The following is a 14,656-nucleotide window of genomic DNA, read 5'->3' as shown; positions in this document are numbered from 1 at the left end:
TTTAACTTTAAATGATTTATTGTAGCACTGATTTGGGACAGTTTCATAGAAACATTCTTCATGGACAGAATCATTTCAGCAACAATAAGCCAAGTAGGATCACAAAGGACCATCTGGAGACCAGGCTCGAGTTCTGTCCAGGCAGTTTGCCTTTAGTCCCATCCAAAGCATTCCCTGTGGAGTGTGGACAGGCCTCAGCGAGACCTGGAACAGTCATTCTTCATAAATAAATAAATGCATTACCTGCATAGCCATTGGATGACTCTAAAGAACGTCTGAAAACAGAGAGTGCCATAGCATCAGAGGGAGGCAGCAAGCTCAGAGATGGACAGACTGTGCCTGCGCAGAACTACAAAACAGACCCACTTATTTCAAGGTTTCAGTGTTGTGCCATCTGAGGCTCTGGAGGATTCATGGTGTAATTCTTGGTCCTCTCCAGATGGACCGTTTTGGACTTTGTCTGTGGAGTTAGAAATGGTCTAGACATGGTCAACACCATCATTAACATCAGACAATAGACCAGAAACAGTCTTCCCTGCACTCAGTTTAGCATCACCAACATCAGAAACGTGGAGTGGCTTTAAGTTCATTATGACCATGTCTTGCTGTAGGGGTCAGGAGTGGAAAATGGTTCGAATAAAACTCTACCTCTACTTTTAAGGTACATGTCTGCCAGCAACAAAGCTGCTTGTGGATTTTGCACTCTGGATTAAATGTGCAGTTCTGGGATCCGACTGGACAGCCTTATCAAATTCTACACCATGTTTCTCATGTGCAACAGGGGGAGCTATGGAGCCTTCTGTAGAGGGACTACTGCCCAACCCACCATTCCTTTCTGAATTTGCAGACGTCACCATACTCTGGTTTTCTGCATCCCAGGACCTACCCTTGACCTGACCGCCTGATCTTGGAGTAAAGCGTCTGTGGATGTTCATGGTGTCGTGTGACGAGCTCTGTTGGGCCTTTTGACTTTGCTCAGGATGCTGACCGTCACTCGTATCCCGATTTCTCTGCCTGTGTGTCTTTAAAAGAGTTGGTTTCTGGTCGTCCACTCTCTTGGTGTCATCGCTCTGTTCAGCAGGAAAATGACTGCTTTGAAGAGTAGAGACATCGCCCGGGTGCGGTAAAGCAGCATCATCATCATCCGATTCTAGCGCAGACCGAGTCTTCTTTCTTGGTCTGATGGCAACACTTCCACCGATGTCAGCCAGGCTGACTGGTTTGAATTTCCGCCAGGGTTTTCCTTTCTGGGAGCTGGCGGGCAAATTCATACGTGTCCCGACCACAAAGCTACTTGTGGAACTTTTGGTCTGAGCCAAGCGGGCCATGTTGTGATCTAACCGTGACAGTGTTTTCAGAACATCAGGGGTCAGCCTGGACCCACTGTGACCTGAAGTTTTTCCATCAGCACCAAAATAATCTGGTAAAGGCATCGATGGTATGTCAAAATAACCTAACCTGGTTTGAATTCTAGAGTTTTTTCCAATACCCTGGCTCGGAGCGGATCCTCTTCTCGGAGAGCTGACTGAACTTAAGCGGCCAAATTTAGGACCAAAGTCAGCGTTGCCAGTTATAATGGCAGAAAGTGCTGCGCCTTCCCGGGACTTTTCTTTCTGCCTGGAGCTTTGGATCGCACCTACATCAACTCTGCTGTAGGGGCCTGTTAAAGCGTGACTGGGCTTGGTGCCTTTGTGTCTCTGCCCAAGAATCGTTGAGCTCGATTCCAGAGCAGAGTCACTATTTTTCGTCTGCTGGGGCACACGTGTTGCACCACTGACCCCGCCAGACAGGTGGCCTTTGGCTGTGTCTGGTCCTGGTTGGCTCAGGAAATAGTATTTGGTAGGCTGGTGGCGCACAGGTGAGATCTGGGTTTGCCTGGGGCCACTCTCACTCACACCAGAACCGGCTTGGCTAGGTTTAGTCTGAACAGGACTTTTTGAATCCTCAATGCGATTTTGTCTGAAACCCTGAGGTTCATTGCTTGTCCTCACATTTGTATTCTGTCCAGGCTTAGCACTGCTGCTGTACTGAGGCGTAACTATGTTAGGGTCATGATGTTTGCCGTCATACTCATTTTGCTGAAACTTTGTGCGAGTGCTCTGACCTTTTCCGCTGACTGCTGTAGCTATAGGTTTAGAATACTGATTGTAAGTAGACTGAACAGAACCAGAGCTGCCAAGGGCACCAGCATTTGATACAAGGTCCAGGCTATTCTTTAATAAACTAAGGGCATCAGAACGTGAAGGAAGCCAAACATTGACAGATGAACGAGGCACAGTGAAATGGCGGCTGGTTTTGACCCTTGTGGTTTTCCGGACGTCACCAGCACTTCTATGTTGATCAAATAAGCCATCTGGTCTGGCAACCATTTGAGGGTCTGCATTTTTAAGTGCTTGGTAGCCACCTGGCACAGAGCTTCCTGCATCACTGGGTTGTCCCATAGCAGAAGAGTTGCTGGCATGAATCACTTTATATGGTCTGTACCAGCGTTTGGCTGGATCACCCAGCTCCCCAGTCTTAGGTTTGTCAAGGCCATAGCCATCTCTGCTCGACACTGACTGAACATTCCGGATGTTGCTTTGGGGGGCTTGTACATGTCTGGATTCAATAGGCGAGTTTACCATTCCATGTTGTACATAGGAGGAGCTGCCGTCTACACTAGACAAGGACTGCCCCTGGCCTTCGTGGTGAACCATTAGGGGATGTGGGATCCAATTTGGTCTTTTGTGTAGCTTAATTTTCACATATTGAGCTCCTCCTCTGGACAGAGCCTCTTTAAAGGGCTGCTCAGCAACAGATGTGCTCACTGTAGCGTCGCCTCCAGCCCCAAGCCCGTGTGCTTGTTTGACACTAGCAGAAGCCTGCCTACTATGGGCACTGCTTCCAAGAACATTTATAGCGGAGCTAGAGACAACAGAGGGCGAGTCCTGCCAGTCAGCATTATGACGCATGATAGAAACTCTGGACTCATCTGGGTTTGTGCTCCAGTAGCCAAACTGAGATTGAACAGGCCTGTAGCTGCCGTGGACCACTGCAACAGGTCCTGGGTCAGTGCTCCCTGGACTACCCTGAAGAGAGCGACTGGGGTGTCTGATGGCGGTCTGTGTAGATGGCACACCACTCTGGGAGTAAGAGGAAGACCGTCTGACGAGTTGTGGCCTTCCAGGTGTGTGACTTCGGGGAGCTGGGCGCTCACTCTCTCTTCGAACCCAATCAGACCCAGCCATCCATTCCCCGGAGGGAGGAAGTTCCATGGGATCTTCTGCAGAGTCAGGTGCCCCCATCCTCCGGACTGCTTGCAGGCCACTTTGCTGAAAGCCTTTGAAGACATAGCTGCCTACAAAGCAAGCATCAATAATTACTCTCCAAATAAAATAAAATGCCTATATAATAGGCCCAACCAAAGTTACATTACAAAAGGACATTGTTGTATCACAGATGTAATTGAATGATTAAGCAATGGTGAGCAACACAGCAAATGGAAGGGTAGGCGTAGAATCAAGGATCCTTTTAATCATGGACTTGGGCTGGATTGAAACGGTCACAGAAAGTAAAGATGGCAAATCCACATGGAACAAGATATCCACATCTCCAATTGTGTCGGACTCCATTCATGAAATAAAAGCTTCTCATAATAAATTGACATTTGAAACTGACCACAAAAATGGGTCAATAGGTTTTAACTTACGTTCTTGATGTTGACCACAACACACACATATGCCTGTTAAAGCCAGATAAACCAGTGCAAGTCTGTAGAACAATGGAAAACAAAAATTACCCAACTGAACACATCACCATTTCAGCTGCTCATAAACATGAAATCAGGATGTGGTTTGGAAACGTACCTGATGTTCAATCCCAGAAACATGCTGCCCTGCTGATCCATGGACTACAACCAACAAACAGGCCAAAAGGAAGACACATCATGGGCTCATCATTCAAAGCCTGCTCTGAGCATGCTAATTGATGACTTAATGAGTTACAGCTGAGGGAAATAAAAAATGGGTGCACTCAATTTGAGGGGATTAGACAGAATCCTCCCTATAATTAGTCGGTATTAAAGAGGCCTATGGTTTGGTTCCATCTCTGTGGACACAGCGTGTTGATGATTTGGATTGTTTCGCTCAACAAATCTGTTTGTTTGTTTGTGTGTGATGTGTCTGTGTAATTTTTTCAGCTGGTCAGGGTCTCTCGCTTACTATTCTGCACAAGACGAGTCCCCCATTATAGCAATCAACAAAGCAATGTCAAATATGTTGTGTACACAAGCAAATAAATGAGCCTCTAGGCGTATACAGACACACCGAGATGTTAGACAGTAGTGCACAAATTCCCAGGGCCTGTGAATGGTGTGAAGGAGAATGAAACAGCTAGTTCATGTGTGTTGGGGCAGACTCAACACCACAGCACACCAAAGTACTTGTAAGGTCACGCAGCAATCATTACACAAAGAGCCAGCAAGCAGTTGGCTCAGCCGTAGCAGGCAGGCAGCGGCATTTGTGCTAGGGTGCGATGCTCCATGGGGTACACATGGGGTGTATGTGGCTTAACACAGTGGTCAATGGGCAACCATATTAGAATCATAGCCTCTGTATTTGGGGATATAAGCCACGGTGCACCGTCCTGAATGTGAGATGTCCTGAGTTAACAACCAACACATGCAAAGATGTGTGTCGTTTTTGTGATTTTCTAGAGATATTGATGTGCAATGTGAGTAGATGTTATTATCATTATCTGTAAAGGGGAAGGTAAAAACACTGCATGTCTAAAGTTTGAACACCACTTTTTGCTGATCTTGGTGCATGGTTGGATATGACTGATAGGCATACCATTCATCTTTGAAAGGTTTCCAGGAGAATGCATTGTTCAATACCACAAGGTGGCGGCAGCATACTTGAAAATGAATAGACCACTTTAGGTGAGGTTTCGTCGTTTATTCTGCATGAACAACAGCGCGGTCTAATTACATAATCAGACTAATACATGGGCTAAAATAAATAGCTTTTAAAATATTAGCTCAATAAATAAACGATAATTTTCAGCTAGTATAAAACACTAACCTAAGTCAAACTACGCAGTATAACAAAACAATGTTTATCAAGAGGCACGCATTGTGTGTCTCGTTTTAAAAAATACATAATAACTTAATGTTCTTAAGATTCTCATAAGACGCATTCTTTTAATTAATTTGATTAAAAAAAAAAAAAAAAAAAACACAAAAAAAAACCCACAATAGGCCTAAGGATATTCTGTTCAGAATCCCAAAGCAGCACCAGGTGTGGTCCATTTTAACCACTTGAGAAGGACCAAAGATGGTGTATCACATGAAACACTTAGTTGGCCAACATTCAGAAATCAGTCTCTCAAGGGATGCAAGTAGGTCCATCTTCATTCACATCATACACGCCATCAACACAAGATCCCTCATCTCTTCATCAGAAACATCTAGAAACGAAGAGGAAGAAAGTGGTCAGTGAAGTCAACTATTTCAAGAACAGGCTGCCGTTAGCTGTTAAATGTGGATTATATAATTTTCAGTGAAAAAAACTGAAGAAAAAACACTCACGATGTCTGTCTCCCGGGTCGTCACCGCCACCGATTAGGACTTTGTTACAGAAACGTTTGAAGGATCTCCAAAGTCTTTTCCCTCTGGACGGGGGCACCACATCCGTATCCGAATTGCTCTCCGTTATGTTCTCCTCGCGTTTGGGGACTGTTTCTTGTGTAGACTTCTTTGGATCCTCTTCATCATCAGACATGCTGTCATCGAGGACACCACTTGATACCATGCGCTCAAACAGGTCTTCGTCTACCTGTAGCTGTCTTCTCACCTCACCACCAGGGAGGGTGGTAGGGTACCGACACAATGGGCAGACAATTGTAACTTCAGCTGGTACATCAGCGGTACACACACGGCCTATCTCATGTGCTGTCGACTGAGCGAGCAAATTTAAGCAGCATTCGCAAAAACTGTGTTTACATCTTAGTTCTCGCGGACACCGTCGCCCGGCGTTGTAAATCTGGTAACAAACTCCGCACTCAAGTTCCATGTTCTCTCCCGGAGTAGCTGTCTCAGTCATATGAGACAGGGGGAAAGATGTGAGTCATATATAGGCTTATGATGAGGCTTGCGTAGGAGTCCCTAGCCTACGCCTTCTTCGTCTGTCTGCCAAAAAACACGACACACCAATGTGACGTCAACGACCGAAAGGCAAACTCCCTTCATCCATCAGACTGGAATACCTAAGCGCTGAGCCACACCTCCCCCGGGAAGAGCGTGCAAAGTTAATTAATAGCTACAGGAAAAGTGAATCAACTCGACGGGGGAGTCTTAAAATGTTCCAAAATCAATGTACCCTAACTTGGCAAGATAATTGAGAAATGTTGACCGATACAGTCGTGTGGTTATGAACAAATAGGGAGATGATACATAGACAGATAGATAGATGAGGCTACAGTGAACATCCTGAAAAGTGAGGCACTGTCTGTTGTAAAAGCACCTTTTGCTAGAACTTGCAGAGTCAGCAGACTGCTATAAACCTGTATGAGTTTAGTGTAACAATGCCATCTGACCTTCAATCAATCTGCCAGTGTTATATCCTTCAATCAATCTGCCAGTGTTATATCCAGGTCAGGAGATCTAGATAGATAGATAGATAGATACTTTATTGATCCCCAGGGGAAATTCAAGGTCTCAGCAGCAGCATACATACAACACAAACACATTCTTTAACAGCAGAAAGAGTAATTGAAGTATATAATATAAAAACACAACTAAGCAGTAAGGACAGTAGAAGATAAAGAATATGCTAAATATACTAAAATACAAATTATACTAACACTTAATACAATATATGAAAATACACTTAATCTAAATCAATTCTAAAAACAGTATCCACATAGTGGTGATTAATAAATCAGAGGCGCTTGCAATGACTGAGGCAGGGACTGAGCCTGTGATTCTCTGTGCATAGTAAGGTATGGTAAGGTGCTCTAAGGTGCTCTGTGTGAATGAGTGTCATGGTGGTAGTGCAATGGTGATAGTGATCATGGTGATAGTGCAAATGAGTAAGTCAGTCAGTCAACAGTGCAACAATGCAGAAATAAAGTAAAGTAAAGTCTATATATCTATATATTTAACTATTTAATAAAATGTATAAGTGTGGCCACAGTTCGGCTGTGGCATGGAGGGGGGGGGGGGGGGGGGGGGGGGTTATGCATATGTGCTAATGTGCTAATATAGCATGCAAACAGTGAGGCATAAAGACAGTGGTACAAGTGGCTAGTGGACAGACAGTACCAAACATGGAGGGGGTGAAGAGGCAGACAGACTATGCAGAGAAGTCTATCTCTCCTCTTCCCTTAAGTGAGGCATTGAACAGTTCAATGGCCCTGGGGACAAATGACTTTCTCAGTCTGTCAGTTGTGCAAGGCAGTGAGCGAAGTCTCCAGCTGATCAGGCTCTTCTGCTTAACAATAGTGCTGTGGAGTGGGTGACACTCATTGTCCAAGATGTTGATCAGTTTGTTCAGGGTCAGATAGTGAAGTGATGCACTCCAGTTCAGCTCCAACCACAGAGCCAGCTTTCCTTACCAGCCTGTCAATTCACCCCACATCCTTGTGCTTCCTCCCCAGCATACTACTGCATAGAAGAGGACGCTGGCAACAACAGACTGGTACAGTAGAACATCCTGAGGAGCTTACTGCACACATTGAAGGACCGCAGCCTCCTCAGGAAGTACAGCCTGCTCTGCCCTTTCTTGTAGAGTGCATCAGTGTTGGCTGACCAGTCCAGTTTATTGTCCAGGTGGAGACCCAGATACTTGTAGGTGCTAACCACCTCCACATTGACCCCATCAATGTGGACTGGTAGCAGAGTGGGCTTAGACCTGCGGAAATCCACCACCATCTCCTTGGTCTTTGAAGTGTTAAGTTGAAGATGATTGAGTTTGCACCATTGCACAAAGTCCTCCACCAGGCTCCTGTACTCCTCCTCCTGCCTGTTCCTGATACACCCCACAATTGCAGTATCATCAGAAAACTTCTGCATGTGGCATGACTCGGTGTTGTAGCAGAAGTCAGATGTGTACAGGGTGAACAGGACTCTGATCTTCAGCATCTGATCTTCAGATCTTCAGCAAGAGTTGAATTCATAGCTCAGCTGCTAATATGAAAGCCTGAAAATGTGTTTAGAATAATACAGAGAGAGAGAGGGAGAGTGCAACCTGGTACCTGGCTATAGAGGGCAAAAGTGTTTGTGTTCTTGTTTTTGTTTTTATGTGTAAGACGGCACATCGCCCAGTCCTTCACCAACAAAAGAAAGAGACACTTTGGCATTGTCAATTTCCCAGAACTCCAGTGGTTTTTCCGCCTCAGTCACTGTGTCTTTCACCACTGATGTCAGGCTTCCGGCTCTACTGAAAGCCCCATGGGCAAAGTCCCGGTGCTCCTCCTATGCCGCGTAATCCAGGCTTCTAGTAATAAACACTGTGGCTGAGGCCAAAAACAACAATTAGTTGTAGCCATCTTATTTTGCTAACACAATTCAAGGACTTCCTCTGTTGCAACAGGTGGCAATCCCAGTATATTCCTATGCTGGATCTCTTATGCCACATTTTAAAAGACATATTTCCCTTGTTCCTGGAAGAGTATAGGCTACCTTAACATCCAACTCTTCTGAAAAAATGAAACGGTTCTTTGCTTTGCTTTGAAAATAGAAGCATTTACAACCTGTGAAGAAATTGCCCCCAATAAAAAAAACACAACAAAGTAGTATATTTAATGCCAGATAAGGAGGTAAGTACCTACTCTGTCTAGTGATATGTGCGTATTGTGACAACATGAATCATCAAAGAGATTAAATCTGGGCATGCGTGCCCTGGCATGGAGATGTTAGTGCTGAGCATAGCAACAGTCGGTTTGAATAGATGGCCTGTGTTATGATATCAGTTCTGGGCCATAGGGGTTCAAGTGAAAGGTGTGGCTGGCTGACTATATTTAATATTTACTGGCAGGTATTCCCCTTAAGGTGACTGAAAGACACACCATTATAATAATTTCAAGGAAACACCCTTGGTGTGCTCACTTGTAGACAACCAAACATACCCCAGGCTACATTTCATGATTCTTTCATTTCACATCACCTTCTCACATTTAACATGTTTTAGAATATTAAGGCCTGTCTTCTGTCTGTTCTGAGTAGCATAGCCAAGACCCACGTGAACATGTCCACATAAACACTGATTGAGGAACAGGCCATATAAGGTAGAGAGGTTTGCCTGGGAAGGAACGGTTGAAACAGGAACAGGAGTGGTGACAAAAGTCCGAAGTTCAGCAATGCTAACCATTAGCAGACAGTGGTGGCATTTGACTTTTTAACTTTGTGGATGAAGTTCCCCTAATATCCAACTAGTAACAAGGAAGAGGGGACAGGTGATTCATACATATTTATATATTGCTGGAAAATCCAGACCCTGGTAATCTAGAAAGATTAAGGGTCTGGCCACGAACAATTTAATGGCCCAACTCGAGAGGCGGCACCAAGCATGCATTTGAAAATCTCACTGCACGCAATTGGATAACACTAGACCAATGTTTACTCTGAATGATTCCGGACTTTGACGCAATTGGATAACACTATGACCAATGTTTACTGACCTCCAAAGTTGCAGCGCTGTCATCATCTGTTTAGCTCGCCTCTGGCCCGCCTATATCAGATACACCGATGTGATTGGTTCCCCACAATGCAAGGGGCAAAAGTAACGTGCATCATTACTCATTGCCAGTCTCTTTCAAATTGTGTCTAATTCAAATTGTGCTCTCGCGAGAACTCTGGATTTCCAGGGTAGATAACTGAGCTTTTTCTGTGGAAGTGATTGTGGATGTCTGCCAGCCATTTCTGGCTGATTCTCATTTCTTTGGTTTTCCCCTGTCTGTGCCAGTTAGGTTACTGAGGAGGAGCCCAGGGGTCCAGATGAACCCTTCAACAACAATGCATACAGATCTTTTTACAACGGAGTGTGGATCAATAGAACGGCTTTGTGGTGCAAATAATGGTACAGACCTTAGGGAAGACACTGCAAAGGACACATCAGAGCTTTATTGAATATCCACAGACATGAGTTGTGATGACAGATCAATGCTGGCATTTGGTGAGGGGCTTAGGAGTATGAACTCCCACTCCTATAGTAGCATTGCTAGGTGATGAAGCATTGCTAGGTGATAAATGTCAGGGGAACCAGCGTCAACCTGGGGGCATAGGAGAGGGAGGACAAGCCACCAGGGTACGATGTCAGAATGGAGATGGTGGAATATAGGGGTGGTAGGAGGGGAGGGGGTATAGATGTTTTCCAAGGGGACCTAAGTGTTTTCATGGAAGATTCAGATGCATTAGGATGTGTAAGGTGTAAGACAGAGAGAGAGAAGGGAAAATGTGATGATGTAGATGACAAGAATGCAGGAGAGGGATTGAATAGCACTGACAGATTACTGCTAGTGATAGATGGTATACTGCTCTCCACCGCAGCATCTGCTCAACACTGGAATGGAGAAACGGTGGGGTCTTTAGGAGTTGATAATGAGTTGACTGTAGAGAGGTGAGTGACCATTCAAATATGCTGATATGATGGATAGCCCAGCTGTGTTATCATTTAGAGGCCTTTTCAGAGCATCACAAGTGATCTTCTACTTAGCCTGACAACAGATAATGCATTTTGTTCATGTTGTCACTTATTTTTCACTTAATTAGGTTGGATGTTTGTGCTATTTGGTAATATGAACTCTCGTTTTTGTGTGGCCAGAAGATAAGCTTTTCTAGAGCTATGACTCACAATCAATCAACCAATGGCATAATCATCATCCAATGCTATAGCAAGCTTTAATTATCTTAATGACCTTTACAACTGAAGTTATCATTTGTGTTAATGTCTCATTAAAGAAAAACAATAACAGTTGACCAAGGTGCTGTAAAAGAAAAAGTAATAACAATACAAAGTAGATCCTAAATGAAAATAATAGTATTACATGAAGCAGTTGTCACAAACAACAACAACAACAACAAACAGAAAACAGGATCAAGAACAAAAAGAAATTAAATACAAGGTAATAACAGAGAGGGTTAAGGATCTTTGATAATAATCTAAAATCTAAATATTGTAGGGGGGGGGGGGGTGGCTTAAACTGAGTTAAAAGCTATAGAGTAGACATGGGCTTTGAGATGGGATGTGAGTATATTTAGAGAAGGAGCCAGTCTAGTGTGTGTGTGTGGGGGGGGGGCATTTTTAACCAGCTGCAAGCGGGAAAGGAAGGCCTGGCTGAGACCAACATATAGAGAGTTACAGTACTCCAGTCTGGTTGTGATGAAGGCATGAATTACTTCAAAGTCCATAAAGGTCAGGTTTGATATTAGATACTTTAGATTTTAGAGGTTTCTTAACTGAAAGAATAGCTTTGACTACGGACTTAACTTGTTTGTGTGTTGGAACTTATTAAGTGTAAATAATATGGCCTGCAGGTGCGTTTTAGAGAGAGTGGTGTCAAATGTGTGCATGTCAGACAGATATAATAAAAACAGAAATTTGAGAGTTTTCAAACAACTTGATACAGTACACTCCCAAGCAGTGCACAAACATTAGGAGGGAAGTGTTTCGCCTCGCACCAATACTTCCAGCCAAAAGGTATAAAACGCTGTGGGAACTCTGTTGCCAGGTAAATATCCCCTTGAGTTGAGCACACTGTTGCCACAACAGGGATGTCATCGGACTCAGGACTCCAGAAGAAAAAAACCTGATAACAGTTAAATAAACAATAGGCAGTATTCAGCATAAAAGCACAGCTGCGTCTGTGATGCCCTTATTCCTGGAGGCCACTGACACCCACTCAAAACCGGTCATACTACAGTCAATATTTACAGCGCAGACAGAGTAGGATGTTCCAGAGAAGAAGTGCTGTGTGGTGAGAGTGCACATTGGAGTTGTTAAGTACACACACAGACACACCCACACACACTGTGTTTCAAATGTCCTTTTTGAATTACATCAGCCTCCACTCAAACCCAAGAATGTTACCAATTCCAAATAGCTTTGAGCATGATGAGGCCTATGTGAGGTTTGTTCGTTTGCCTGTGGAACATCTCTTGTAATGAAATGATATGCAAAAGAGAACTGAGAACACTGTCCTTCCCAAATGAAACTAATTTTGTCTGGACCCTTTACCAAAAGAATCAGTTGTATTGTGTTATGTATAAAATAACTTTCTCAGCATTTTACCTTTTCTGCTCTGTGGAGTGACTCTAAAGGGTTTCTTCCTGTTACATTACCCATTTCAAATGAACAAAAATGTATTTTTTAAAATATATATTTATACAAAAGGATTACATCTGTGACAAATAGATGCATGGTGATATACAAAAGTAGACATTGGAATAAATAACTGGTGGTCTCTTGAGGTCGTTGAAATTAAGGGATTTATATTATTATTAATCACATTGCATTACACCAAGTTTGTTTTAGAATCGCACTTCAAAGCCATCACAGGGCTGATTGTTCTAAAAAAAAAACACACACCTTCAGTCCTTCTTCTGGTAATATGTTTACGTTGTGTAGACCTGCGTAAACCTTTGACCACACCTTTGCACCTTGTGTTAGTGCCAAATCATCGTGGCATGACTTTTAATTTGTGCTTTCAGTGTTCTCACAGTGCCTCTCCTCCCCACCACACAAAGGGAAGTGAAAGAAACCAAAGGGTATTTCCACTGAACCTCCATCTGCTCCAACAAGCCCCATTTATCAGCGCAGCATCTACTGGTGTCCCAAGTCATGTCGGAGGCACCAGGGGTCATCCAAAACATGGGGCTCTCCGGTGAGACTCATGCCCAGGAGCAGGCACCCGCGCAGGGTGACGCCACCGAGGTGGAGTGCCCCATATGCTACCAGGAGTACAACCAGTGTGGCAAGTGCCCCCGGATGCTGGAGTGCTTGCACGTCTTCTGCACCGAGTGCCTGCAGCAGATCCAACTGTCTTCCTCCCCCTGCTCCCAAGAGCCGGACGCCACCCCATCTATCTCTTGCCCGCTCTGCCGCCACAAGACCCCCCTGAAGGCCGGCGATGCCCTCTCCTTGCCCCCCAACTCGAGCATCCTGTCCCGCCTACAGCCCGTGTCCTTCTGCGTGGCCCAGCGGGTGGTGGTGTCGCTGGAGCAGCGTGACGCCCGCTTCATCATCCTCCCCACGGTCAGCCTGCGGGTCGAGCAGATGACCGAGGAGGAGGAGGAGAGGTCAAGGAGGGCCGGGGAGCTGAGGCCGCTGCGCGTGGGCAGTGGGCAGCAGCGCCGGACCCTGCTTTGTGTCCAGATGCTGGCCGTGGTCTTCTGGGTCGTCTTTGTGCTGACCTGTGTGATCGCCGTGGTGTTTGGACCCAGCCTTTTCCACATCCGACAGCCAGGAGGAAAGTAATCCTCCGAGTCAGAGAACCCTCAATACCATGCTGCGACAACACCCTGACAATGACCCGAAAGTTGCGACTGATTCTAAGGTCATGCTCCGTGAGCACCAATGGGCTAGAGCGCGAGAGACACCCACTTCATTGACCCTGACAGTGGGGTAGCCTCAAGCCTCGATATGTAATGTATCTTTTGACATAGTACAGTTTTCATGAGTGCCCAAGATTGTTAGTGTAGCCTAATGCCTAATACTAAACTGTAACATTAATGTGTAGCTTCATTGAACCACTGATCATGAATTCTCTGTAAATCATGTGCAAGTGGCAAAGCAAGATGGATGTTCTGTTTCAAGTTCATTTACTTTGAAATTATTGGGAAAACGAAACACACTAACAACATCTAGTCTACTGGAATTGACACATGACAGGAAGCCATGTTGACCTGGATGACATTGGCCACGTTTCCCGAATTGTTCAGTTCATCCATGTATGCTACAGGAAGCTGGACCTAAGAGTTTCTCCCTAAGAGGATGTGTACCACGGACCTCACATGCTTCATTGGCTAATGATAAACTGTCTCAATAAAGAGAGGAACATGGCCACCCAAATGTTCATCAAGTAGTGGAGATTTATATCCTAACTATGACGAAAGTAATGTCAGCCTCCTCTCTGCCAAGTAATAATGGAAACATAATTCATTCTCAGACAATGCCTGCTCTGCTGCTGTCTGAGGGCTTCCACTCATAGGCGCCGACATGAGTGCGCCGCCACTTTCTGTCACATGCCCACACACACACATACACACACACACACACACACACACACACACACACACACGCCAAACTGACAAGCATTCAATAAACAATGCATTTTATTGAGCGGCTCCGACAAAAATGTAACTGAATTGTAAACACAGTGACGCAAAAGGGTTAGGCGGTAGTGAGGTTGTATTGAAAATAATGAAATCTAATCAGGGCCTAAACTCGAAAGCGAAGTGTACCGCACTCATGTCGGTGTTCGGGGGCCTTTAAGAAGCTTGGGCAAACATGGGCGAACAAATGTTTCATTGACACTGGAACTGACACAATATATTCATCAGTAACACATTTTTCTTCAGCACTTGTCTTAAAATGTTTATGTTTGTTTATGTGTGCTGGTAGGAAACTATTCTGGGACATGGTGTCTGATACTACACTGCAACATTAATGCGTAACTTCAG

General features: G+C 44.7%; 3 protein-coding genes across 4 annotated transcripts; 1 reads left to right on the top strand and 2 right to left on the bottom strand.

Moving 5' to 3' along the window:
- On the bottom strand, positions 1 to 3,993 carry LOC121690079. Its single transcript, XM_042070427.1, has 3 exons — positions 3,846 to 3,993; positions 3,689 to 3,750; positions 1 to 3,337 (listed from the first exon to the last, which is right to left on the bottom strand). Exons 1-3 carry the CDS (start codon positions 3,884 to 3,886, stop codon positions 657 to 659), a joined length of 2,784 nt encoding a protein of 927 aa, XP_041926361.1. The 5' UTR covers positions 3,887 to 3,993; the 3' UTR covers positions 1 to 656.
- Positions 3,994 to 4,919: 926 nt separating this feature from the next.
- si:ch73-335l21.4 (E3 ubiquitin-protein ligase-like) lies at positions 4,920 to 6,103 on the bottom strand. Its single transcript, XM_042070435.1, has 2 exons — positions 5,567 to 6,103; positions 4,920 to 5,445 (listed from the first exon to the last, which is right to left on the bottom strand). The coding sequence occupies exons 1-2, from the start codon at positions 6,078 to 6,080 to the stop codon at positions 5,393 to 5,395; spliced, it is 567 nt and encodes a 188-aa protein (XP_041926369.1). The 5' UTR covers positions 6,081 to 6,103; the 3' UTR covers positions 4,920 to 5,392.
- A 4,299-nt stretch (positions 6,104 to 10,402) lies between these two features.
- Positions 10,403 to 14,049, top strand: si:ch73-335l21.2 (RING finger domain-containing protein). 2 transcript variants are annotated; one of them, XM_042070433.1, is made up of 2 exons: positions 10,403 to 10,595; positions 12,686 to 14,049. In XM_042070433.1, the coding sequence occupies exon 2, from the start codon at positions 12,816 to 12,818 to the stop codon at positions 13,449 to 13,451; it is 636 nt and encodes a 211-aa protein (XP_041926367.1). In that variant the 5' UTR covers positions 10,403 to 10,595; positions 12,686 to 12,815; the 3' UTR covers positions 13,452 to 14,049. The 2 variants fall into 2 exon arrangements, with proteins under 2 accessions (XP_041926367.1, XP_041926368.1); XM_042070434.1 differs by lacking the exon at positions 10,403 to 10,595 and adding an exon at positions 11,865 to 11,952.
- The last annotated feature ends 607 nt before the right edge of the window (positions 14,050 to 14,656 follow it).

The sequence above is a fragment of the Alosa sapidissima genome, chromosome 18, assembly GCF_018492685.1.
Source record: "Alosa sapidissima isolate fAloSap1 chromosome 18, fAloSap1.pri, whole genome shotgun sequence".
Taxonomy (NCBI): Eukaryota; Metazoa; Chordata; class Actinopteri; order Clupeiformes; family Clupeidae; genus Alosa; species Alosa sapidissima.
The sequence above is the reverse complement of the archived record's forward strand: the minus strand, read 5'-3'. Positions and strand labels throughout refer to the sequence as shown.